Consider the following 25,808-nt stretch of genomic DNA (forward strand, 5'->3'; position numbering starts at 1 on the left):
TCTCTCTCTCACACACACACACACACACACACACACACACACACACTCACACACTCAAATTAGGGAGGAGACATATACTGGGAAGGGGACAGATGAGGAGAGGGGATAGAGAAATAGAAAATGCAATGCCAGAGACAGGCAGAATGAGTGTTTGAGGAGGATGAAGAAGGAAGAGACTCTTACTATGATCTTGCAACAGTTTCTTCAGTTCCACAGAAATAGAGAAGCAAGAATGTATGACCAAAGTGAAATGAGACATATATGATAGGAATGGGATTGGCAGGAGAAAAATGAAATGGTTGTTTCTTTACTTCCCAAGTTCAACGGAATAAAAATCAGAATAACGAATCTTATATATGTTAGTATGGGCAGAAACCCAGTCTCAGTGTTTCCTCCAGTAATTTCTGGGAAATGTGAAAATCAAAAGGGAAAGAATGTATTACCTTGTGTAAAAGTCTTCAGGAATGGTGAAAGGCCTAGTATTTTACTTATGTATAAGCTAATAAGGTAGCCTGTTACTGCTTCCTGGATGCTAACAGAAGAAACAGGACTGCAGAATCAGAGACAAAGTGAAGCCTGACAATCAATGGGTCCAGGCTGCCTGTCACTACTTGAGCCAATTAAGCAGAGATAGTGTTGAATCATATATGAGTGTTTATTCCAATACTGCCAGCAGTATGGGAGAGCAGCAGGTCATCCACAGAAATCTGCTCTGCAGCCCCCAGAGGCCAGTTGCTTATATTGGGTAGCACAAAGATTACATGGGGAAGTAACAAAAGGAATAAGAATGGGTATGCAAAATAGGAATTACAGGCATGGGGAAGTAGGCAATGAGGCCTGGGCAGAACTCCATTGTTTGGGCAACAAGGTTGTTAATATTTCCATGATAATAGGCAGTTCTTGAATGAGAATGGACCCTATTCCAAGGTTGATTCCATGGTCCTGGAGGCATACAACTCCCAGCCAGGTTAGAATGTCCTTTGTTTAATCAGAACAAGGCAATCAAGGTTAATAGAACATGATTAATATTTCTTATAAATATAGCTAGTCCCCAATATTCTATTTCTGCCTCTAACAAAAAGATTTTATTACTCATGGGAAAGTAGTAAGCACAAGTTCATGTTCATTTGCATCCATCTCCCATGTTCCTCAGTATCCACAGGGGTGATTCAAAGATCTCTCAATGGATTTCTACATATGCAGTGGTTGCACTACCTTAGATGAAAAGCTGAATTTAAGAGATTTATTTCTCCCCATGCTGTTCAAAAACAAAACAAAACATATTTTTATTGCCTTTAGTCTGTAGTTGGTATTTCACAATATCCTTGGCCCCAGGGCTTCTGGGGAGTTCCTTATGCAGTATTTGTCAGGGGAGAGGGGACATGTCTGGAGGGGGAGGGTGTCTGGCTTTGCCTCAGACTCTCAGAGCTCCTGTTTGCCTACCCAGGCCGCTCTGGTTGGCACCCAGCATGTATTCCACCTGCAGAGACATGGAGGAGTTGTCACACTTGCAGTGTGCAGCTTGGTGTCATAGATTTACCTCTGGTTCCTGGGAGCTGTCATGCCCATGTGGCTGGCACACTTGTTAGTGGTGTGGAGGAAAAGTGGCCACATGCTAACCTAACTCAGGGAAAGCCCGCATGGCGGCCTTGCAAACTCAGAGACATAAAGTAACCACAAAAAACGGTCTGAAATTAAAGTTTTTAATTAAAAAGCAGTCTATGGTGGGTAATCATGTCCTAGGCCGGTATATTACCTGACAAAGATCAACTTTGATCCCAACTGAGCCTATTGCCTTTTGGCATCTAGATAACATACCTTTGGAATGTCAGGGTAACTTATAACTTCCATTTTTCTGGACCCCTCAGGACATAACCAATGTGCCAGGATGCCAGCGTGGAGACCACAGAATCCCTCATTGTTATTATTATCTTGTTAATTGTTGACTGTTAACTATCCTGTACCCACCTATGTAAAAGAAGCATGTGTCTATCATTTTACTTTTTATCCAATCCCAGAGGTTTTCCCTGATTTTCTTTCTAACACCTCCCTAATCTATCAACAATGGATTTCATGTAACCCACTTACATCTCCTCCTTTTGTAACGAAACAACCAAGGGGTCCGGGATGCCTGTCACTACTTCAGTCAATTAAGCAGAGACAGGGTTGAATCATATAAACATTTATTCCAATAATGCTGGTAGTATGGGAGAGCAGCAGGTCATCCACAAAACTTTGCTCTGCCTCTCCCCATGAGCCATCTGCTTACATTGGGTAGAAGGACAAAGATTATGTGGGAAAGTAGGAATTACAGGCATGGGAAAGCAGGCATGGTATAACCATTACAGGTTACAAGTAATACAGGCTGGGGGGTGTTAGAAATGAGGCAAGCCCCCCAAAACCAGGGATCCTGGCAGAACACAAAGGATATTCAGGAGCCAGACAGCAAGGCAAATATCTACTCCTACAGGAGGGTGCACAGGCACAGGGTCTGGTAGCAAATGCACAGTGAGCGGGCGATCTACTCAGGCTTTTATGCTTGACAAATGTCATCTGCCCCTCACTTTTTTTTTCTGAGAAAAAGGATGTTTTATTATTTTGATTTGACCATAATTATAATTATTATCATTTATGAAAGTTACATAAATGCAGGCTGATCTTGAAAGCTTCAAAAAGCCAACCATAAAGTACAGAAAATAAATTCAATTGAAAAATGTACTGACATAATTCTTTTATATGCTATACAAAATCCTACCAAGAATTGTTGCAATAATTATTCAAAGTAATATTAAAGATAATACGAAAGATGTTTGGTCTTAAACGTAAATTTAAATGCACAGTGTCAATAATAGATCAGAGTGTAAAATTATATTTGCTATTTCTAACAGAAAAAATAAGTTAGTTTGCAAATACTCTGTATTCTTCAGGGAAATAAGAAAGCAGATCAAGGATCAAATGTTGCATAGTTTTATCTACCAGACCACCTTTTGCAGATAATTTTTCAGGGTAGCTAAAATGAGCAATGGTGAAGCTCTACAAATATAACTAAACCATCTGTTAGAGCTAGTACAGCTGACCCCATGAGCAGTCGAAAATCCACATATAACTTCGGTCGGCCCTCCACATTCACGGATTCCCAACCTCCAGTAGAAAATACTGTTTTGATCCAAGGTTGGTTGAATGCATGGATGCACAACCCGGGAATACGAAGAAATGACTGTATACTTAATGAAAAAAAATCTGCATGCAAGTGGATCTGGCCAGTTCTAACCCATGTTGTTCAAGGATTAACTGTTTTTTATTTTTAGAGTTTACAAATCAAAATGTAACAAATAATTATAAGCCAGTATTGGCAGGAATACCAAATATTATTTCACAACTGCCACTATGTATTTCTTCTTCTCTGACACAATCAACACAGATCCAGGCTTGCTATGCTTGAGACTATTCCCTTCCTTCTGTCGGCGAGCTTCTTCCATGATGCGCTGTTCTTGAATCTGGCTGTGGATTGGTTTTGGTAGATGGCAGTGATAAGCAATACATTTTATATGAGGATGATGTTGAAATTTCTCCTTCAACTTCTGGTTATAATCTTTGACTGCCTTTTCTTGTGATGTAAGCACACCCAATTTTTCAGAAGCATTAGCTTTCCACAGAGGAATGTTCATTTAATCAGATCCACACATAATGTACTTGCTATCCGAAGTCCATTTTACACAGATAACATGTTGCATTCTCTTTGTGTGATATACTTCCCTGCTTCTACTTTTGTCCACAGGAAAAATTCGAATAGATTTATCAAAACTAGTGGACACAAACTCTTTCCCAGTGGGAGAATAATCCACGTCCAGCACTGCAGACATGTGATCCATGTGCACCATCACAGGAGTGTCCAGTGCATGCATAACAAAAGTATATAAGTTGTAATCTTCATTTGCTGCAGTAAAAATGAAGGCTTCCAACAAATTGTATTTGTTCTCATATCTAAGATGACCTTTTTCAGAGAAGTAGTTTGCCTCATATCATATAGTACTACTAGTGGCCCAGTGCACGAAATCGTACACATTAAAAGGGAATTAATTAGAGGAAATATTTTAATATTGCTATTTACCCTTTGGTGGGGGTGGGGACGTGAACCTCACGTCCTGGGCCCATTGCTGGGGATGGGGACATGAACCTCATGTCCCGGGGCCTGCTGCTGGGGGTGGGGATGTGAGCCTCAAGTCCCCGGGCTGCGCAAGTCCCTGCCCACTGACGCTGCTAGTTCCTGCCCATCCGCTCCTGCTTTACACGCAACCTGCTGATCGGTCATTACGTGATGGCGTCCTGACCAATTTGCATATTTCCCTGTTATTAGATAGATATTCCTATCAGAAGCACAACTTCCCAAGAGAAATGTCTCAGTTGGGTTAAATTTAACATTACTTATACTGTCAAATCCCCAGGTCATTGAACATATAGGACTGGTTTTCTGTTCATCCCAAATGTCTACTTCCTGTCCATATGCAGCAAAAATTTCTTCTTTCCAGTGATGATCAGTTTCTGTATACACTGTGTTTCCTAATATTGTGTGCAATGGCTCTTCCTCTCCTCCAAAGCCTGGTCCATCCATTTGCCAGTGCTTCACAGTTTTGTCATCACCAACAGAAAAAAAAAGAACTCCCACAAAAATGAGTACATATTCCTCGTACAAAACCTTCATATGCCTGTATTGTACGGATACAGTTTCGTTTGGCTGAGTTTCAAATTCTGACCTCTCCATCACATGCCCCAGAAAGGATAGTAGCCAGGCTCTTTGGATACTTTGCCAAGCAATTGACTCCATCTCGGTGACCATCCAGAGAAGCAAGGAATGGTTTTGCAAATACCCGTTCCAGTTTGGTAGCATTTAAAGCTCTTACGTATTCTCGTGGGACCTCAAAAGGATGTAAGGTAGGATCATAGTTTCTTGGAGCTCTCTATAAGTCCAACTTGGTTTCGCGGACATAGTTGTCTGTGTTCTGGCTCAGTATCTTCACCTTCATCTTGACTGCCAGTGCTTGCCCACTCCATGAGCCTTTCCCTCCGGGTTTCAGGTACTGCCCCCTCCCCTAGCATCCCCTAACTTTTTTTAAAATAAAAAATCAAGGTTAGTAGATTATACTCTGAATAGAGATATTGAGGGAGTAGAGAACTCTGCTGTACACAGGATGTATGGAACATTCATTTACATACTGGATACACTTTACAGTACTGGAGGGCACGAATACCCATGGGGCATTAAGGCAGAGGAGACATCGGAGATCTTCATGTGAAGGACACAGACCCTCCCTCGGAGCCTGACAGGTTACAGGTTAACACTGAGGGGAGCAGTGACTGGTTAATGAGAGTTACGGGGACCCTGGCCAGGACACTTGAGGAGCACACTTCGGGGAGTGCCCAGGACAATGCCCTATGCCCGCTGGTTCCCAGTGACCAGGAGCGGGGGAAGGATCTTTCCCAGGCTGAGCTGGGTGGGTGGCAAGGCTCACCTACAGCCTGACACCAAGGTCGTGGGTGCATCTGTCCTGTTTAATGCACATGTAACACGTGAAGAGGCCTGTCATACTGGCTCATCAGACCAGGGCCAGCTCCCTGGGATCCTGGGTGCCCGTGACCATGAGGAGGGCATCCACTGGACCATTGGTTTGAGAGCAAAGGTGCCCCGCTTCTCAAGTGTCCAGGATGGGGACTGCAGGGAAGCCCAGGTCCATGACTCCCATGGGCTACGAGTCTCACACCCTCTGGCTCTGACTTGTATATAGGCCCATCCATCTTCATCCAAAAGGTAAGGGGCCAGCCCCTGTCTGCTCCCCGATTCCTGCAGGGGTGGGTGGAGGGCTCCCAGGGACCAGGACCTTGGGTCTGGGGGAGCCAGCAGTCCCTGCAGCCACAGTCACAAGAGGAGAAAGGTTGCCTGGGGGCCCAGGGGGAGTTTGGCACAGGAATGAGGCACTTGCATTTGGTGCTTTGGTGGGTGCTGCAGGGGGCCACCACCCTCATGGTCCCAGCCCCTCCCTGTGCCTTGGACCCACATAGGAGCCCACCAGGCTAGTCCCTGTCCCTCATTCTTGATTTAAAGAGCTTAGGCTCCCAGTCTTGTGTGATTGGCTATTTTAAAGGAAAAAGGGAGGGGTTGACCTTTGCTATTTCAAAATGGCCGCCCCCAGGGGAACTGCAAGTCAGGGAGCCAAAATGGAGGCTGCCTATACTCCTCTCTTTGACAGAAAAGATTACCTGTTTATTCTCAAAGGGGAGGTCGCAAGCCTCTGAGCCCCAGGACCAGATTACAGGCAACTGGGGCTGGGGTTGTAAATGGTGGGAGCCTCGGGGACTAGATTGTTTCAGCCACAGGTTGTATATCCTATATAATAAAAGAGAAACATGTAAATTGACCTCCCCTCCACTATACTCACCAGCCAATCAGGAGTGAGTATGCAAATTAACCCAACAAACATGGTGGGCCTGTGGGCAGTGCGCATGCATGCAGGCGCCGAGCAGCCGGGAGTGGGGCAAGAGAGGGGGCGGAGAGCGGGTGGCTTGGCAGAGCGGGAGAGTGGACGGGGGAGTCAAGCCCCACAAGCCACTGGATGGAGACAGAGCAGGAGAGCAGGTGGCTTGGAGGGCTTGGCTGAGTGGGAGAGTGGACAGAGAGTGGGCAGCTTGGGCACTTGGCAGAGTTGGAGAGCAGATGGGGAGCAGGCAGCTTGGGGTGCTTGGCAGAGCAGGAGAGTGGATAGAGAGCAGGCAGCTTGGGGTGCTTGGCAGAGCGGAGAGCGGGAGAGCGGATGGAGAGCGGGCAGCTTGGCTCCCTCGGTTGCTCCCAGTGACTCAGGAAGCCAAGCCCCCCAAGCCGCTGGACAGAGAGCAGAGCAGGAGAGCAGGCAGAGAGCGGGCAGCTCGGGGGGCTTGGCAGAGCAGGGGAGCGGGCGGGGAGTGGGTGGCTTGGAAGGCTTGGCAGAGCGGGAGAACAGACAGAGAGCGGGCGACTTGGGGGGCGGAAGCCCAGAGCATGGGGAGCACCAGGAATTCTGGGAATCATAGTTCTGGTGGCAGCCCCTGGACCAGAAGTGGAAGCCCAGAGCGCGGGGAGCACCAGGAATCCTTGGAATCATAGTTCTGGTGGCAGACACATTGTGGGATCTCCTAGACCAGCGGTTCTCAACCTGTGGGTTGAGACCCCTTTGGTGGTCGAACGACCCTTTCACAGGGGTCACCTAAGACCATCCTGCATATCAGATATTTACATTACGATTCATAACAGTAGCAACATTACAGTTATGAAGTAGCAATGAAAGTAATTTTATGGTTGGGTCACAACATGAGGAACTGTATTGAAAGGGCCAGAAGGTTGAGAACCACTGTCCTAGACACTAGAGCAAAGTGAGCCTGTAGCAAGTTACTGTTATGAGTGGGGATGGAGGAAAAGCAAAGGTGAGAGACATAAGTAAAGTCAGAGTGTCGAGGAAAAATTAAAAGGAAGATATCCTGTAACTTCTAGGAAATCTCCACCAATGGAGCAAAGAAAAAAAAAAAGACCTCTATTATTCTGTGAGCACCAAACCAAACTGGGTTGGGGTCTCAGACAATTCGCTCATATGATTGCAGAGACAAATTCCCAGATTGGAGAGGGTGCAGGTCGGGCTAAGGGACCCACCCCCGTGCACAGATTTCATGCACTGGGCCCCTAGTCTATATATATAAAAGCCTAAGGGACCAAACTACTGGTTGCTATGATGTGCACTGACCACCAGGGGGCAGATGCTCAATACAGGAGCTGTGCCCTGGTGGTCAGTGAGCTTTCACAGCCAATCTCCCGCAGCCCTGATCGGCCATGATCTCCGGCCAAGCTGAGGGACCCCACCCATGCACGAATTTGTGCACCAGGCCTCTAGTCTTTCCATAATGGAAGGCAGTTCTCAGGACAGGGGGATGGACTGCATTCCGATGTTAGCTCCCGTGTCCCTGGGAGTACAACTCTCAGCCAGGTTAGAATATGCTTTCTCTAATCAGAACAGAACCATTATGGTTATCAGAGCATGATTACTAATTCTTATCATTGTTGCTGGTCCCCAATATTCTATTTCTGCCCCTAACACTTTCATTGTAATGTATACAACAAGGGCAAGAACTGCCGTTCTCCGGGGCATTATCTGAATCTATTGAGATTCTGTTTCCCCGACAATTGTTGACAGTTTAGTGCAAATAAACTCAAAAAAAGTCTTTACAGGTTTGAATATTCCTTACATTAACAGTCGCCCTTTGCAGGCAGATGGTTGCATGGCCCATGGGTGGAAGGACGTGATCCTTGCAGAGGTAGACATATGTGCCTTCTCATGCCACATGGCATCATGCCTGAATGGCTGGCACACTTACTGGTGCCCCTCTGGAGGCCCATGATGTGCTGGCCCACCTCAAGGTGGCATCATCCACGTTCCGCTCCTGCTTTTCCATGTAGTTGATGCCGATGCCACACGCAGCCCCTTGGTCTTGGCCAGAGACTGAGCCAGGGGAGACACCTGCCCCTGCCTCATGTGGCTCTCAAGCAGGTCATTGGGCTGGAACCGCTCCCCGGGGTTCAAGGTGGCTGACTATGGCCTTGTTGAAGTTGGAGAAGTTTTCTAGGGGGTGACTACTTTGCATGGGGGTGGTTGATCCTGGAGACAGAGCCGAGCTACAGCTTATTTGTGAGTTCACGCAGGATAATTCCCTCGAGACCTTCTGCAAATAGGGACTGATGGACAGGCCAGTGAATCTCTCCGTAGTGCCCTGGAGTTCCGCCTTCTTCTTAGGGTCATATTTGAAGTCGAGCCGAACCTCCGCAAAGGCTTTCGAGGCGCTGGAGGAGATGGTGTCATGGGCCTCAGCAGGGGCCGCCCCTGGCGAGTAGGTGCAGGCAGCTTCTGGGTCAAGGTCTGCATTGGTGGCCTTGGGGGTGTCTTCTCCGATGGCAGCATTGCCAAGGGCGGTCCCGGGCGGGTCCGCGCTGGCACCGTCCTGGTCAGGGTTGGTGGCAGCAACACAGGCGTAGGCCAGGATGGCAGGCCCAAGGGCATTGGCACTGGTGCCCTCGGAGTCGGACTCAGCATAGACCTCCACGTGGTTGGCAGGGACTGTGGCATAATCCCTGGTCACGAGAGGGCCGGCCTGGCAGATGCAATGGTGGGTGTCGTTCTGGTGTTTACCGCTTCTATAACATGAGGAAACAAGTTTGCTTTTTGCTCAGAAAAGAAATTATTTTATTTCTTAAGGTTACTCACTGCAAACTCAGCCTTGAGAAATGATCGAAGTAAAGAGAACCCCGGGCATTGCATTCTTTGCACACTTAGCAAGAATGCCCAGGGCAGAGCTGGGACTAGTGTAAGCAGGTGATGTGAAGTAGAAGGAGGCATTTATTCTCAGTGTCATGCAAGAACAGGGGCAGCATTTATGTAAACCTGAGTTAGTGTCTCCCTAAATGTTGTGTCTTAGGCACTTCCCTTACTTCAGCCTAGTCCTGGGAGTAGTGCCTGGATGCTAAGGGCCCATGACAGCCTGCCTCTCGCTTTGTGTTTGGCCTTCCTAAGCTCTTTCCCTCAGCTTCTTGGGCAGGCTCTAAGGGCAGGAGGACCTTTAATAGGGTCATAGAAGTCAAAGGACTATTTCCATCTGTAGAAAGAATAATAGATATCCTTCCAGCTATAATGAAGTAACGGGGATTAGACGTGCCCTCCTGGCATAAACACTAATAAAATCAGATAAAACATATTTTAAAACTGTTTCAGACATTAAATAATAGCCTCACAGGTTTATGATCCTTAGCAAAGAGTAACAATATAATTTTTTCAAACTACTGTATTGAGACTGTTTCTAGACTGCAGAGCAGAGGAGAGAATCCCATGGACAGAGCTGCCTTGTGAAGATGAAGAGACCAGGATCAGAGTTCAGGGAGGCTGAGGGGGTAGAATTTTTGGAGCAGAATACCAGAGAAAAGGAAGCTAGGCAGAGAGAGAGAGAGAGAGAGAGAGAGAGAGAGAGAGAGAGAGAGAGAGATATACAGAAATATTCACAGGGATTTTCTGAACTGGTTGCTGAATACTGTGCTATATGTATAGGTGAGGCCAAGTACTAATGGGAACTTTAACGGGACAATCCTCAGAGCTCACACAGAACTGAAAGACATTATACTAGTTGTTCCAACTAGTCAGAGTGGAGATACCTTTCTTTTTAGTAGAGAGCCCAGGAAGATTGGCAGGAATAGGACTAAACTAACAATAAAGGCTACTCTAGCCTTGCTCTATATCCAGTAAAAATTGCCTTAAGAAAAAAAGAAAGAAAGAAAGTGGAAAAAAAGGCTTCTTTGGCAAACAAAAGCCATGAGAATTTGTTACCAGCTTTCACACACAACAAGAAATGTAAGTTTCTTCAGGTAGAAGGGCAATGATATTAGATGGAAATTAGCACATTTATAAAGGACCCATGGATTAAGAAGAAATAACAAGGGAAATTAGAAAATGTTTGAACTGAATGCCAAAAATACAGTACATGCCCTGGCCACTTTGCTCAGTGGTTAGAATGTTGGCTGTTGGACCAAAGGGTCATGGGTTTGATTTATAGTCAAGGGCATGTACCTGGGTTGCATTACAATTCATGAGATACAGCTAAAGCAATATCTAGAGGATATTTTATTTGCATGTTTTATTTACCTTATTTTGAATTGGGTTCAAAGATTTTTTAATGATAGATTTTTAAATGATAGTTATGGGTATTAGAGAGAATTGGTCAGCCACTGTGGAATAGTTTAATTTGTTCACAAACTCATCTAAAATGGAAGGTTCTGACAGCTGCAATGTTAAAGTTTTTTGGGTTTTTTTGAAGTTCAATATAATTTTATATTAGTTTTAGGTGTACAGCATAATTGTTAGACATTTATATAATGTATGAAGGGATTACCCCGATAAATCTAGTGCCCATCTGACACCATATATAATTATTATAATATTATTGATTATATTCCCTATGCTGCACTTTACATTTCTGTGCCTATTTTGTAACTAAGAATTTATACTTCTTAATCCCTCACCTTTTTTACCCATCCATCTAACTACCTTCCCATCTGGCAAACATCAGTTTGTTCTTTATATCTATGAGTCTGTTTCTGTTTTGCTGGTTTATTTTGTTCTTTAGATTCCAAATATAAGTGAAATCATATGGTATTTGTCTTTTTATGCCTGACTTGTTACATTTAGCTTAATACCGTTCTAGAAAGAAATTCATAGTATTAAATGTTTAAATGCTTATATTAGGAAAGAAGAAAAGTTTAAAAACAATCACTTAAGAAGCATCTAACTCAAGAAACTAGCAGCAGAAGAGCAATTTAAACACAAAGGAGGAAGGATATAATTAAATTAAGAACAGAAGTCAATGAAAGACTATTAGAAAACAAAAATTTCAATGAAATCAAGAGATAGTTCTTTGAAAAGATTGATACAATTGATACATTTCTAGTTGAATTGAACAAGAAAGAAAGATAAAACACACAAAATTCTAATATTAGGAGTGAGAGGACATTACTACAGATCCTTCAAAATTAAAGGAGTAATAGGAAAATGTTTTAAACAACTCTGCCAAATTAAGAAGCTCAAAACACAGAGTCTATTGAATCAATTTAAAGTACAGCAAGAAGCCAAGGGAAAGAGATTATTTAGATAAACACACTTAGGAGAGTTTGCAAGCACACCATGCAAATCCTGTATTGAGCAGTGTTCATATGTCCTGTTTTTCTCAGCTTCATCAACCCTCTTTGCTGATTTTATGGTTTTAAAGACTAAAGGATCTTGAACAGAGGGGCCAATGAACATACCTGTAGGGCAAGTATACCCAGCATAGTTGTAGCTCTTTGTTGGCCTAATGAGAAACTATAAATATTACCCATATTTCTTAGGCAAAAGATGTATGATATCAAAATGAGTATTACCTATGGGTGGTCAATTTAAGAACCCATAAATGAGTGCCCCATATGCCTCATGTATATTGAATGTATCATGAAGATTTGTCCTTCAATCACCTTTCCATCCCTTTCTATCTTCATCCTTCTTCTCCCATAACGTTAATAATAATAACAACAATAATAAGGATAGGCTTTTGTTGAATGCCTTTGTGTTGATGCAAGCAAGAATGCTTCATGTAAAGCATTTCTTTTAATCTACACAGAAACTCTATAAATAAAGTTTATTTTCCATATTTTATGGTTGAGGTATTAGGATCTCATTGGTATGACTTCCTCTGAGTAGAACTTTGCTGATTTTGATATTGTTCCTAAGCAGAAAGGGGAAGGACGGATACCTATGAGAAGGGATATTTGTATATTTTAAAAAAAGAATACATTTACCTGTTTTTGGCCTGGTTTTTGAGCCTGATGTTCAAATAAAATACTGTGGAACTCAGGGTTATCAGAAGTGCTGCCGAAGCTACACCCGCTCTTCTAGTCATGGACTTGACTGTTGTACTGATGGGTTCAGCAACTGAAATACAGATGTCTCACAACCGGTTTCCCAAGAGAGTTGTTCCCACATTCACTTCTTAGTCAATCCCCAATTGTGTTCCCTCGAACAGTAATACATTGTGATTCCTCCCTTTATCTCCATTTCCCTCTCAAATTATGGTTAATTAGTAAGTTCAAGCCTCCATTAAAATATTATTTTACTTAGCTTATTTGTTCAGAAAATAAATGTAAGCAAATAAATTCATTTCTTCCATGGGAGAGTAGCAATGTAACAGAAAATTGACAAAATAGTAGGTCAGGGAGGTAACCCATAGGGTTTAGATGAGGCTGAAACTGGTAGCCTGGCATAGTGTGAAAGAATCAAGGGATCAGAGGTCTCTATAAGACTGAAAATACTGTGTAAAAAGAGGTAAATTATAAAGTTTAAAGAATTAGAAGTTGTGTTCAAAAAGAGAGACATTGGGATTTAATGTTTTAGAACTGAAACATGTTCACTTTTGGCTCAAGCCCAAGGTCTGACACTGGCTGTGGGTGATTGAAGTGAAGTGGGTCTGCACTGTCCCTGTTCTTGGAACACTTGTTACCTTTCCCCTTTCCCATTCCTACTGGACAACTTCTATTCACTCTGTCATCAGGTGCAAAATTACCTCAAAAAACTTTTGTTGAGAAAAAGTGCCTAAAATACGAAAATAAGGCAAAACCAAATTCCACGTCTTTTTAATAATATGCTAAAACATTATCTAATAAGTTTATCTAATGATCATCTGACTTAGGAAAATAAAGCTTTATTGTGGAGGAGAGACCAAGATGGCGGCATAGGTAAACACCGCAGACTGCTGCCGCAAACAACCACTTCAAAAATACAACTAAAAGACGGAACGGACATCACCCAGAACCACAGGAAGGCTGGCTGAGGAGAGACTCTTCAACTAGAAGGAAAAATAACAGCACACCGAGGCTCAGAGGAGGCGCAGTGTGGAAAAAACTCAGGTGCGGAGGTGCGCGCGCAAAGCGGGCTGGTGGCTGAGAGCGCGGTTGTCGTTTTCGGTCAGGGGGGAGTCTCAGACTCTGAGCTCCAGATACGGGCGAATCGCTGGGGACTCGGACCCAAACGGGAGAAGCGGGAGTGTCTGGCATCAGTTGGAAGGCAGCTTTCCCTCCGAGGTTTGCAGCGGTTCCGGGGGTTCTGAGAAGCAGAGCCTCTGGGAACAGGACTGAGGGCACCATAACGGCTCCCTCCGCCCGCCCTGTTGAGCCCGCCCCGCCCAAGCCCTGCGCAGAGCCATTTGCCGGATAGCCTCAGGCAAAGGCTAGATTAGCACCTCCCCAGAGGACAGAAGTTTTCCGCGGCAGACACAGCTGATTCACACAGCCAGTCGGCCTGGTGGTCAAATCCCTCTAGTATTAACTACAACAATCAAGGCTCAACTAGAACAAGACTGCGCACAAAGACCACTAGCATTGTGTTGGCCCACAAAGTTGTTCAATAAATATTTGTAGGATAAGTGTGTGGATGAATACATAATGGTGGAAATACAGCATTTACAGAGCTGAGATGCTAGTGTGTTAGATGAACTGTCTTCTTGGACTTGAAGTAATCTAAGGTGATGGCAAGTATTGAGGTGGAGAGGCAGATTATAACTCAGTAATAAGTAAATGAAGAGGAGTGGCTGGCTGTGACAAAACCTTAAAAAAACACCAGGAAGTATTTCCATGATTGGAAAAGAAGAAAGGGCTGGAATTGGTCTTGGGAATTGAATGTAATGCCAGGAAGGAAAGATCCTTAGGGGAAATTTCTGTTTTAATTAAGGAAAGAAGGTAGATGGAATTTGAGGGAAAAGATGGAATATGGCTTGGAAGTTATTTTCAATGGAAATAAATTTCTAGAAGGCCCTGAGGAAAAGTTTTGATTGTGGGTTTTTGGAACAGAGGGCAATTTATTCACGTTAGAGGATGAATGGGGGTGAGTAGCCTATATCACAACTTAAAACGTGATAATATAAAAAATTTATGTTTTGACTTTGTGTGATAGTATTACCCTTTTATTTTCTGCTGCCTGGTCTCATGGTTGGCTATTCTCCCCATTCATTGATGCACCAGGCCCTGTCTTCCATGACACCCTCCAGGCCAAGGTCTGCCATTATCCTCAGAGACTTCACTGTCCACATGGACAAGCCCTTCAAAATCTTCATTTTTTTCTTTATTGAACTCTTTAACAACAAATATTTACTGAATGCTTTCTTTGTTCCTTGTACTACAAGGTATATTAGACAGTGGGTTTTGAATGATTAAAAAAATCTTGTCCCCATCTTCAAGAATCTTACTACATACTGAATGACAGATGATAAATATAAATGCACAAGGAAATATATGTACAATTGCATCGTTTTAGTACCAATGTTATGAAAACATAGTGGACTATAAAAAAGAATAATGCTGGAACCTAATTCAGCTAGATGGGCAGTAAAAGAAACACTCTCCAAGGAAGCAATAATTCATCCAAGACTAGAGAATACGTAGTAGTTATCCAGATGAAGAATAGAGAGAATAATTGAAAAGCTACCGCATAGAAATGGGATTCAATGTTCTGAGGAACACACTGACTTATGCAGCCATATTCATATTAGAAATCTAAAAGTTTGAATTTAAGTCAGATGTGGGACAATCCTAGGTGATGACCAGCCCAGAAATGATCATCAGAGCAAGGGGAGAAAAGTGAACATAAAATGAAGACCTAGGTAATTTGTCCTCTCTCTAGCTCCAAAACTTTATCTCAGTTCATTTCTCTTTCTCTGAAAATAATTCTGGGCTAAGAGACTGAGAACTTGAGTTTAGTGCTCAGCTACACCTGGTTTAGATGGACAATTAGCCTTAGAGAAGCCTTATTCCCTTTCTACCTGTCAGTTTCCTCTGACTTTCTCTTTAGAATGTATGTGGATATTGTACTGGCTGATACACATTGTTTTCATCATCCTTTTATTTTAATCTCTTTCTAAGGACTATGGTTACTAGATGAAAGGCCCTTAGTTTAGCTGAGGCTCTGATGGGTCTGGACCAGCAAATTTGCAGGTAGGAATTAAAGAAAGTTGAATTTTCCTTTATCATAGAAGTAAACAATTCAATGTGTATGTGCAGGGGTATAAGACACAGTTCAGGAAGGAAGGTATGAAGTAATAAAGGGAGGGTATGGATGGAGAAGACTGATACTGGAACTAGGGACATAGCAGGATTTTGATGTGTCCCACCATGTCACCCTCTCAAATTGTAAATAAATTATACTAAGAAGAAAGCCAGAAGAGAGAGTTGCAGTCAGAGGGGGGAGCAAGTGCATAGGCCCCATGTAAGGCAATGCTTGATGCCTTTGAGGACCTAGTCAAAGACAGTGTGCCCAGAGCTCAGTGAGAGAAAAGGAGAGAGAGCTAGAGAGAGGGCAAATGACGTAGGTCTTCACTTTGACTCTACTTTTCTCCACTTGCTCTCAGTGGTCATTTCTGGACTTGTCATCACCTAGAATTGCCCCACATCTGACTTAAATTCAAACTTTTAGATTTCGAATATGAATATGGCTGCCTAAGTCAGTGTGTTACTATTCTTTGGAAATAAAAATGCTAGGATGGGGGGAAGGGGGCAGGGAGAAAGTAAGAAAGAACAAAAAAAACTGTGAATATCAGACTTTAAAATAGGTGTGAAGGTTGCTAAAAGCAGATTTGATCACACAGAAGCTATGTGGGAGAAAGTGAAACCATGTGGAGAATGGTGAGAACACCATGCAGTGGCAAATGTCAGGAAGCACTAGCAAAAATATCCTTACTGAGCATGAGGGGCCTAACTTGAAGCATTAAAGCTACATGCTTGTTTGTAACAAATGGTTGAGGAACTGAGGTGTGCATCCTAGACCTATTTGTATTTAGAGAGGCAGAGGACATGGGATATACAACTATTCACACACACGAGCATGTTGGTAGGAAGAAGCCTGTCTCTGTGGCTGCAGTTGGATGTGAGAATCATCTACTCTGGAAGACTACACTAGCCTCCCCGCCTCACAAGAAACTTGTGAAATAGCTGGCCCAGGAAAATTCAATGCATGTAATAATGAGTAAGACAGTAATATTGGCATAGAAACATTCCATGTACAAAGATTACACATGGAATTATGAGAAAAAAGATAATCAAGATTTGCTAGAAAAATGCTGTCATAGCATAGATGAATATTAAAGCCAAACATTTAGCCATGAATTTTAAGACTATTAAAGAATAATAGCTTCTATGAAGGAATAGCACAAAGCAGAAATATAAAAACTTAAGAAAACTGTGGCAAGACAACAGGACTTGGTAGAAATCAGGAAGTGAAATCAGGAAGATATAACAAAACCATAACTGCATGTTAACAGAAAATTGATCTACATTTATGGTCATAGCATTTTTGCAATATGTTATGTAGGAAGAGTGAGAAAAGAACATAAAAACGCTGAGGAGAAACATTGTAGAATGAGAACCAGGAGAGATGGGCCTATTGGAGGGCTAGTAAGGTGAAAGTATGAAAATGATACCTGGTGTAGAGTGCTCTGGTTTGAATATTGTGTCCCCTCAACAATCATATATTGAAATCCCAAATGCCCAATTTGTGGTTCTGAGCCCATTGACTTAAGGACAATTAGAGTCCTTAAAAAAAGAGACCACCTCATACCCTACTTGAGCTTCCTAGGACTTTCTACCATATGAGAACACAAGGAGAAGTTGGCTGTCTGCAACTCAAAAGAGGGCTTTTACCAGAACCTGACTATGTGGACACATTCATCATGAATTTGCAGCCTCCAGAACTGTGAGAAATAAATTTTTGTTGTTTATAAGCCATCTAGTCTGTGGCATTTTGTTATGCCAGCCTGAATGGACTAAGATAAGAAGGTCCTATTCCATAGAGAGGTTAAATAGGTGAAGACTGGAAAATTAGCCAGGAAAGGATGGGAGAAGTTAGAAAAAAGAGGAGGGAAGTTGGCTCCTGGCAGCAAGATTGGTGTGGATGTGATGAAGAGAGCAGAACCAAGCTTATGTGCTTAGAGTTGCCACCACCATGGATGTGAGCACAGTGAGGGGAGAGAGAAAGCTGACCTGTTATGGAGAAGTGTTCTTCCTTTTTCTGATTCAGAACTGGGTTCCAGACAGAACATGTCAGATTCTTCTGAGAAGTTTCTCTGAGTAACAGTGATGTTGTTACATGGAACAAGCCACATTTGTCCTGGGTATGAGTCTCAGACTCAGCTGGAATTTCTCTTCCCTCAGAGTCCATCCACTGGACCTTTGGCTGAGGGAACCAGCCCTCTGATTTGCACTCTAATCGGAGTTGGCTGGACCTAGTGACTTCCACATGGAACTGAGGATGTGATCCGAGAGCTGGGAAGAAGAACAGAGAGAAGTCAGGTCCTAAGCTCATTTTTCAGTACATTTATCCCTCTCCTTCTTTTATTTATTTATTTATTTTATTTTTATTTTTTAAATATATTTTATTCAGAGAGGAAGGGAGAGAGATAGAGAGTTAGAAACATCGATGGGAGAGAAACATCGATCAGCCGCCTCCTGCACATCTCCTACTGGGGATGTTCCCACAACCCAGGTACATGCCCTTGACCGGAATCGAACCTGGGACCTTTCAGTCCGCAGGCCGACGCTCTATCCCCTGAGCCAAACCGGTTTCGGCCCTCTCCTTCTTATGAAGAGTTTGTGCTGCTGACTAGACCTCAGTGTGCAGAACAGGGAACTGAGGCTCTAAGGAAGTTTTTGCAACAAAGGATGGGACTTAGACTCCTGGGTGAGAGAGAAGTACAACACAATCCAAAACAAATGGCCCCTATTTCTTGACTTCCACTATGCATCTCTATTATCTTTTATTTAGATCCAAGCAGTGATATATGGGATAATGGGGGTGATTAGAAGTAGTTGCCATCTCCCTTTATCCTATGACTTCTTTATATTTCCCAGGAAAATTGGATCAGAAGAAGGAGCCCATCCTAGAATAAACTCACCCCTGTGGGGTGTCAGGGCAATAAATGTGGGCCATTACCTGCCACTTTCAGCTCAATCACTGTATCACTGTAGAAGGAGCCATGTTGGATCACACAGCGATACTGCCCATTGTCAGAGGGTTGGACATTGAGGATTTTCAGGACCACTATCCCCTTATGCATAACATTTTTCACAAGCTCTGTCCTCCCTAAATACTCCGCCATAGCTTCCTCAGGCTTGTCCCTCCCATCCTCATACAGGTGCACCACTCGGGAGGGTAGGGATCTGTTCCAGGTTATTTTCATATTTTTAATTCTTTGAGGAGGTGAGAGGAAGCAGGGCAGCTCTGCTTCACCACCCAGCATGGCCACCAAGGGGTCATGGGGCCCCTGGACTTGGAATGCTCCTGAAAAGAGAACAGAGATAGAATCAGGGTGGGTTGGGGGCAGGATTTGGGCAGATGAAATGGTGTTGACTACACACATGTTTGGCTATTTCCATCTTAACCAACTGGGGAGAAGGTCTGAAAGGGAATAGTTGTTGAATCTTAGGGAGTCCCTTTTCTGACCTGAACATACACACAGAGCTAGCAGGAAGCTGGAGGTGTTGGACATAGGAAATCTAGGCCTGGCTATGCTGAGGCAAGCAAAAGACTTGGGGCATAAATGTTGACTAGGCACTTACTTTTGGGGCACATGTCCAGGGTCAACAAGATCCTGAAAGAAAGTGCCTCTTAAAATTTGGGCCCTAGCCTCCTCTCTTAACTCACCCTGTGGGGAGGGAGCTGAGGAATGTAATTGCAGAGAAGGGGGAATAGACATGCTAACTCCTTCAGGTCAGGTTCTGTCCTTGTCCATAGGAGGGGGAGATCACACAGGAACTCTGGTAGCTCTGGATGGATAGTAGGATATCTGTGTTGAGAAAGAATCTGAAGCAATCAGTGGAAAAGACATTTGGAAATCATTAATAATGTTTGCCATGAATGTGGCATGAGAAAATGGGGCAAACAAGCTAATTTTTGTCAATCTTATTCTACATTGTCTTGAGGCTCTAAGAACTTATGCTTCTTTATTACCATATGGGCACTTTCATTCTCTCTATTTTTATCCCACCACATCACATGCACTCAGATGTATACACACACACACACACACACACATCAACAGGCCTTGACCAGGAAATAGGGATGCAAATGCTTAGTACACTGCCTGGTACTTAGTAAGTGGAATAAAGTTATCTTCTTTACTTTTCCAGGATCTCATAGCATTTGTGTTTTTGTCAAACTTTTCTTCCATCTCCCCTCCATTTTCCTTTCCCTTCCCTTACATAACGGAGAATCAGAAACTCATAAGAATGCATACCTACAACCATTTGGAAGCAGAGGTAGAGTGAGATGAGGCTGCCATGATAAATTGTAGAGATTTGCTGCCTCCTCAGGTGACCGAGGCAGGGTGATCTCAAGGGTTTGTGCTGATGACTCATTGGAAAAGGAGGAAAACACTGTAATGAGGAGAGAGAAAAAAGGAGAACTCTGAGATTTAATGAAGGGTCAGAGAAAGGAAGGAATTTAGGAATTTCACTCTTGGACAGGTAAGGGGCATGTCTTATCTATGGGAATAAGGTGAGGGGCAAAGTAAGATTCATGCTCCTTTTTCTACAAGTTTTGTGACTTTGATTTTCAGGAATTTATAGGGTACTCATGGCTCTAGATACCTTCTACATACTGATGACTCACGCCAAAATGTGCATTGTCTGTACATAATGTGACCCAGTGGCAGGACCTTGCTTTCTAGAGGAATCAAGAGCTAAGGTGTTCCTCTGCCTTGGACCAACAAAAATAAACAGGTGGCTTCTATCATTTCCCGCCCCACTACCTTCTTCACCTGGCCAAGGCAGGCTTCTAATGTCCCATTCTAGAACTTGGAAATTAGTAGTAGTAGTGGGGAAGGGGCTGTAACATACCTCATCAACCACTAAAACTTAGAATTTGGTGGCCATGGCTGTGAAGTTTGTTACCCAGAGCCCAGGGCTCAGAGATCTTGCTGCGGAGGGAGTCTCTAGGAAGGCTGGCCCAAAGAAGGGAGGGGAAGGCATTCCAAAGGCCATATTCTCTTTAGGTGGAGTGGAGGTAATATGTGGGGGAATGGATCCTGAGCTGGTAGAGGCATCTATTTATATAAAAGCCTAAGCAACCATCACAACCGAACGGGTGCAGGCTGGGCTGATGGGACCAGCCCAGCCTGCACCGCCTGTGAATGAATTTCATGCACCAGGCCTCTAGTGTGGTATATAATTGTGCAAGGTCTTAAGGACCATGGAAGCACTACAAAGATGGAGCATATATTACTTCTCCATGGACTAGGCAGCACTTCTCAACCTTTTTGATATTATGGCACATAGAGAAAATGATGTTATTTGTTGAGCACACTGTAGTAAACTAGAATGGGATTAGGCTATATGGGCTTTATGGGAAAATTATTTTCTCTATATTATATAATTATAAGAATAATAAAATAGAATTTTATATATATATTAGAGGCCCATTGCAGGAATATTCCTGCAAGAATAGGGCTTCCTGCATCCAGAGTGAAGCAGAGAAGGGAGCGAAGCCCGCCAGGGCTCCACTCCCATGTCCGCTGCCTCAGCTCCCTCCCTTCTCTGCCACTTCACTCCCTTCTGCAGCGTTTGACTTCCTTCTACGCTGTCTTCAGTCTTCGCTCCGTGCTTGTCTATGCAAATTAACTGCCATCTTTGTTGGGTTAATTTGCATACTCACTCTGATTGGCTGGTGGGCATAGCAGAGGGATGGTCAATTTGCATGTTTCTCTTTTATTAGTGTAGATGTGCCCAGCTGGTGTGGCTCAGTTGGTTGGGCATCATCCCATGCATTGAAAGGTTGCTAGTTTGATTCCTGCTCAGGGCATATGCCTGGGTTTCAGGCTTGATCCCCAGTAGGGGCATGCAGGAGGCAGCCAATCAATGTTTCTCTCAGATGTTTCCATCTCTCTCTCTGTCCCTTCCTCTCTCTCTAAAAAATCAATAAAGACATATTTAAAAAAATAAATATGTTAAATATAAATTTAGAAAGAATGTTCCTAAAAATCTGAAATTTTTTAGTTTGCTTCATTAAATATAGCTTTAAAAATGTTTTTATATGAGTTTATCTGAGCCAAACTGATGAAGCATGCCATGGAAAAAGATCTAAAATACTCCCTAGAATAACAGTTTTTCAGCTTCTCTTATGCATTTGAAACTAAGGAGGGGAAGTAAGGAAGATTACATGGAGGTAGGAGTAAGCAAAGTGAGAGTTGGATTGCAGGATAGCTACCAAGATATGTGCTCTCTTGAGAGTAATATGGCTTATTTCAAATGTGTGTTAGCCACATTAACACGTTTTGAAAAATATTAATTATTTTGAACAAATATACGTTTTTGACTGCTGATTGTATATTTGAAATAACTACAGATAATTATCAATGTTCAATTATAATGATTAATTATGTCTTCAATTTCTTCATAGTCACCATTGGTGAGATATTTTAGTTCACAAGTAGATAATACAAATTTTAAAACCTTTTTCATTCCAATTCTTTTATTTTTTAAAAAAGATTTTTTATTGATTTTTAGATACAACCAGAGAGAAAAAGAAGCATCCATGTGAGAGAGAAACATAGGTTGTCTGCCTCCTACATGTCCCCTAATATGGATCCAGCCCACAACCTGGGCATGTGCCCCGACCTGGAATTGAACCAGCAACTTGCCAATGCATAGGATGATATACAACCAATGAGCCACACAGGCCAGGGCATTCTCATTCTTTTACATTGTATTTTAAAAGTTTAGGGCTCTTTCTTTTCTTTGTTTACAAATGTAATGGATTTAAAATCCAATTGATCACAACCTGGGCATGTGCCCCGACCTGGAATTGAATCAGCAACTTGCCAATGCATAGGATGACATACAACCAATGAGCCACACAGGCCAGGGCATTCTCATTCTTTTACATTGTATTTTAAAAGTTTAGGGCTCTTTCTTTTCTTTGTTTACAAATGTAATGGATTTAAAATCCAATTGAATTTTTTCATCCAATATTTCAAAATAAGGAGTTTTTGAGGTGTGCAGCGGGCAGGCCTGAAGGGGACGGGTTCACGTGGGCCTCGGAGCCTCCCGCCCTACCAGAGAAGAGGTCACGGGGTGAAGCTGCAGCTCCTGCTGCTGCTCCTGCCGCTACCACCGCGAGGTCTGAGCGCTGGGTTGCAGCCATGGCCTACTGCCGGCAGGAAGGGAAGGATCGAATTATATTTGTGACCAAAGAAGTCCATGAAACTCCAAGCAATGCAGAGCTAGTGGCTGACGATCCCAATGATCCATACGAGTAGCATGGATTGATCCTGCCCAATGGAGACATTAACTGAAACTGCCCGTGCCTTGGGGGAATGGCTAGTGGCCCCTGTGGGGAACAGTTCAAGTCAGCCTGTTCCTGCTTCCACTATAGCACGGAGGATCTCAAAGGATCAGACTGTGTAGACCAGTTCTGGGCCATGCAGGAATGCATGCAGAAGTACCTGGACCTCTATCCCCAAGATAAGGAGGAGGAGGAGGGGGGAGGAGGAGGACAAGGAGGAAGAGGAGGAGAAGGAGGAGAAGCCAGCAGAACGTTTAGAAAAGGCAGCTCTAGCTAAGGCCACCACAACCAAAGAATAGGAGGGGTCAAGCTAATGAAGGCCATGCTGCAGCACTGGCTCCAGGCCTTCCACTCAGAGTGATATGAACCTTTTGCAAATGCCTTTCAGTCACTCTCCAAGAAAGTCTTTCCCTCTACTGATCTGTGCACTGTAATGTACAAAATAACTTATTCTGATGATCAGGGGATTTTGCCCCTTGACATATACTTTGAAAGACATGGGGTTATATGTCTGTGTATCTCACATAATTACCAGTGACTGTGGCTGCTGCTTTCGAATTCTCCTCTGAGATTACCTGTAAGTTTGCCACTTTGAAATAACGTGCTGAATACTCTCAGCAATTAGAAATCATTATCTAGGAGTGTCTCTTGTGAGTGAGCTGATTTATTCTGATTCATTATCTCCCTTTTAGTAGATTTTATACCCGTTTGGTAAATGAAATAGAAATAAAAACATTTTCCTTCATAAATGCTGGAATGGGGCCATTCCTAATACAAGAGGCCAGATAATCAGACACTTATTTCTCAAAAACTGTCTTGACCTTGAGTATATGAGGTACTATGCTTCATTTCTGATACAATTTGGTTTTCATTTTTATATTGAGACCCAGATTTTCTTTCTAGAGAGTGGAGCTTTGGACCCTCCAACTCACAGATGCTTTCTAAAAAGAAGAAGCTGGTTTTGCTGTTCTTGTTATTCCAGAAGCCCTGGTTGGGGCCTGTGTTCACACTGGTTGTTCAGATTCAATGTTCTTGAGAGGTGGGGACCTACTTGTTACTAAAGTAGCAACCAAGAAGGAAACATGAATTAAAAGGAGAGCACAGTTTTACCTGAAAAACAAAAAAACAAAAACAAAATAAGGAATTTTTGTTGTATGTACATACAATGAATGTTAAATTAATCACTTTGCACTACAAATTGACCAAAAAAAATCTGATGTCAGTGAAGACAGAATTTGGGTGCTGCTGCCTTGAGCACCACCAGGAACCTGTGCTGGGCCTCTTTGTTCGTCCCATTCACTCCAGGTAGGATCACATATGGGCTCCTTTTGCACCTGCACTTTGAACTCTTCCTGTTACTCTATGGGGTCCTTTTCCTGAAGGGCAGTATTCAGTGCAGTTGGCTGAAGACTAAATCTAGGCTGTCAATCAAGCAGAGTGTGTAGTCGTTATCACAAAACAGAGGTTGACAGAAGTTGCTCTTCCCATTTGCTGCTCATCTTGCAAAGCCATCTGAAGGATGCTACTGGTGGGAAAATTGGTATAAGGCATGTTTAAAGATGAAACCTGAAGGCCTACTGGTATCTGTACTGGTACCTGGTACCTTCAACTAAGTGGGGTCCTGTTTCCTAATCTCTTGAAAGTGTAGGAAATGACAGGTTAGGGACAAAATTTTGTGGCAACTATCTCACGTGGGCAAGGGAAAGTTATTGTGCTCCCTTCCCCCACCAGGGCAGAGCCTGCTTTTCACCAATGGCAGGGAGGAGACACTGTGGAAACAATGTAGAGACCTAAGAATCTGTTGAGAGACCTGATAGAGAAAAGTGGGGAGGATCTTAGCAAAGAGTTCCAGGCTGTTAGTGCCAAGCTCTTCACAGAGCTATGTCTTGACCAAAATTTCGTTATAGAAACTCACTGCAAAATTAAAGTGCCCAGTACAACTTTTCCAATAGTTCCCTTATACTTATACCACACATGATGTATTTATGGTGGAAACAAAGGAAATGGTTTTGCAAAAAGGAAAGCAGGAACAAGACTTACTGTTCTATGAAGACTCAGGGGGACCTGGAGGATGATGTGGCTGTTAGGGGTCCTCTCAGGCAACTCTCAAGTGGCAGCACCCCAGCTCTAGTTATGGGGTCTTACTTTCTAAGAGCAGGTGTTTTGAGTACTTTACCAGCTGTCACTCAGTCTTTGCTAGATCAGTCTGATGTTCTTGGTAAATTTCTTCAGAGACTTCACTTGGTCCACCGAGGCTACTTCCTCAGGCTACACTGAAATCACCAGCTAATGATTACATTTTAGGTCCACACACCCTTCAATATTTGTAACTTTCTTCTCTGAAAGTGAGAATCCTGGCTCTTGATCCTTAATATATTTATACTAGTGGCCTGGTGCATGAGATTCATGCACATTAAAAGGGAATTAATTAGAGGAAATATTTTAATATTGCTATTTGCCCTTTCTCTGTAATAGAAGTGTGAGAGATGAAATTAGTAAAATGTATATGAAAATAATATATAAATGTATTAATAAATAAACAGTAACAAAAAGATATAACAACAGAGGCATGATATAAAAACAACAAAACATGGTATGAAAACAACAAAAACATGATATAAAAACAACAGTGATGCAAACAATGACTGATAAAATGATTAAACTTATTCTAATATCTCCCTGTATACCACATTAAGAGTGAAAACACTTTCAGAGTGCTTGACTAATTTCCCTTGTGATGAAATATTTAGAACTTTAACTTTAATGTCACATGCTCTTCAAACTCAAGAGAAAGCAACATATAACTGACCATGTGCAAAAACTGGTTCAGGTAGGAATATTCCTACTCTATCTAGAGTTTGTCCTTGTGATTTATTAATAGTCATCACAAATGCTGGCATC

General features: G+C 43.0%; 1 protein-coding gene and 3 pseudogenes across 1 annotated transcript in view; 1 reads left to right on the forward strand and 3 right to left on the reverse strand.

Moving 5' to 3' along the window:
* Positions 1-2,258: 2,258 nt before the first annotated feature.
* Positions 2,259-4,076, reverse strand: LOC102238993 (annotated as a pseudogene).
* Positions 3,609-5,024, reverse strand: LOC106726403 (annotated as a pseudogene).
* Positions 5,025-8,084: 3,060 nt separating this feature from the next.
* The window catches only part of LOC102238675 (butyrophilin subfamily 3 member A2-like), a 23,033-nt gene continuing 5,309 nt past the window's right edge, over positions 8,085-25,808 (reverse strand). Inside the window, exons 2-7 of the mRNA XM_014541116.1 lie at positions 23,840-24,017; positions 19,864-20,002; positions 18,561-18,908; positions 17,612-17,893; positions 12,389-12,521; positions 8,085-9,208 (exon numbers count right to left, since the gene is read on the reverse strand). Of these exons, the coding sequence (XP_014396602.1) occupies positions 8,569-9,208; positions 12,389-12,521; positions 17,612-17,893; positions 18,561-18,908; positions 19,864-19,984 (1,524 nt within the window). The 5' untranslated portion in view covers positions 19,985-20,002; positions 23,840-24,017 and the 3' untranslated portion in view covers positions 8,085-8,568. The remainder of the gene's footprint in view (positions 9,209-12,388; positions 12,522-17,611; positions 17,894-18,560; positions 18,909-19,863; positions 20,003-23,839; positions 24,018-25,808) is intronic.
* Positions 22,406-23,833, forward strand: LOC102264034 (annotated as a pseudogene).

This window comes from Myotis brandtii, unplaced genomic scaffold (genome assembly GCF_000412655.1).
Source record: "Myotis brandtii unplaced genomic scaffold, ASM41265v1 scaffold2602, whole genome shotgun sequence".
Lineage (NCBI taxonomy): Eukaryota > Metazoa > Chordata > Mammalia > Chiroptera > Vespertilionidae > Myotis > Myotis brandtii.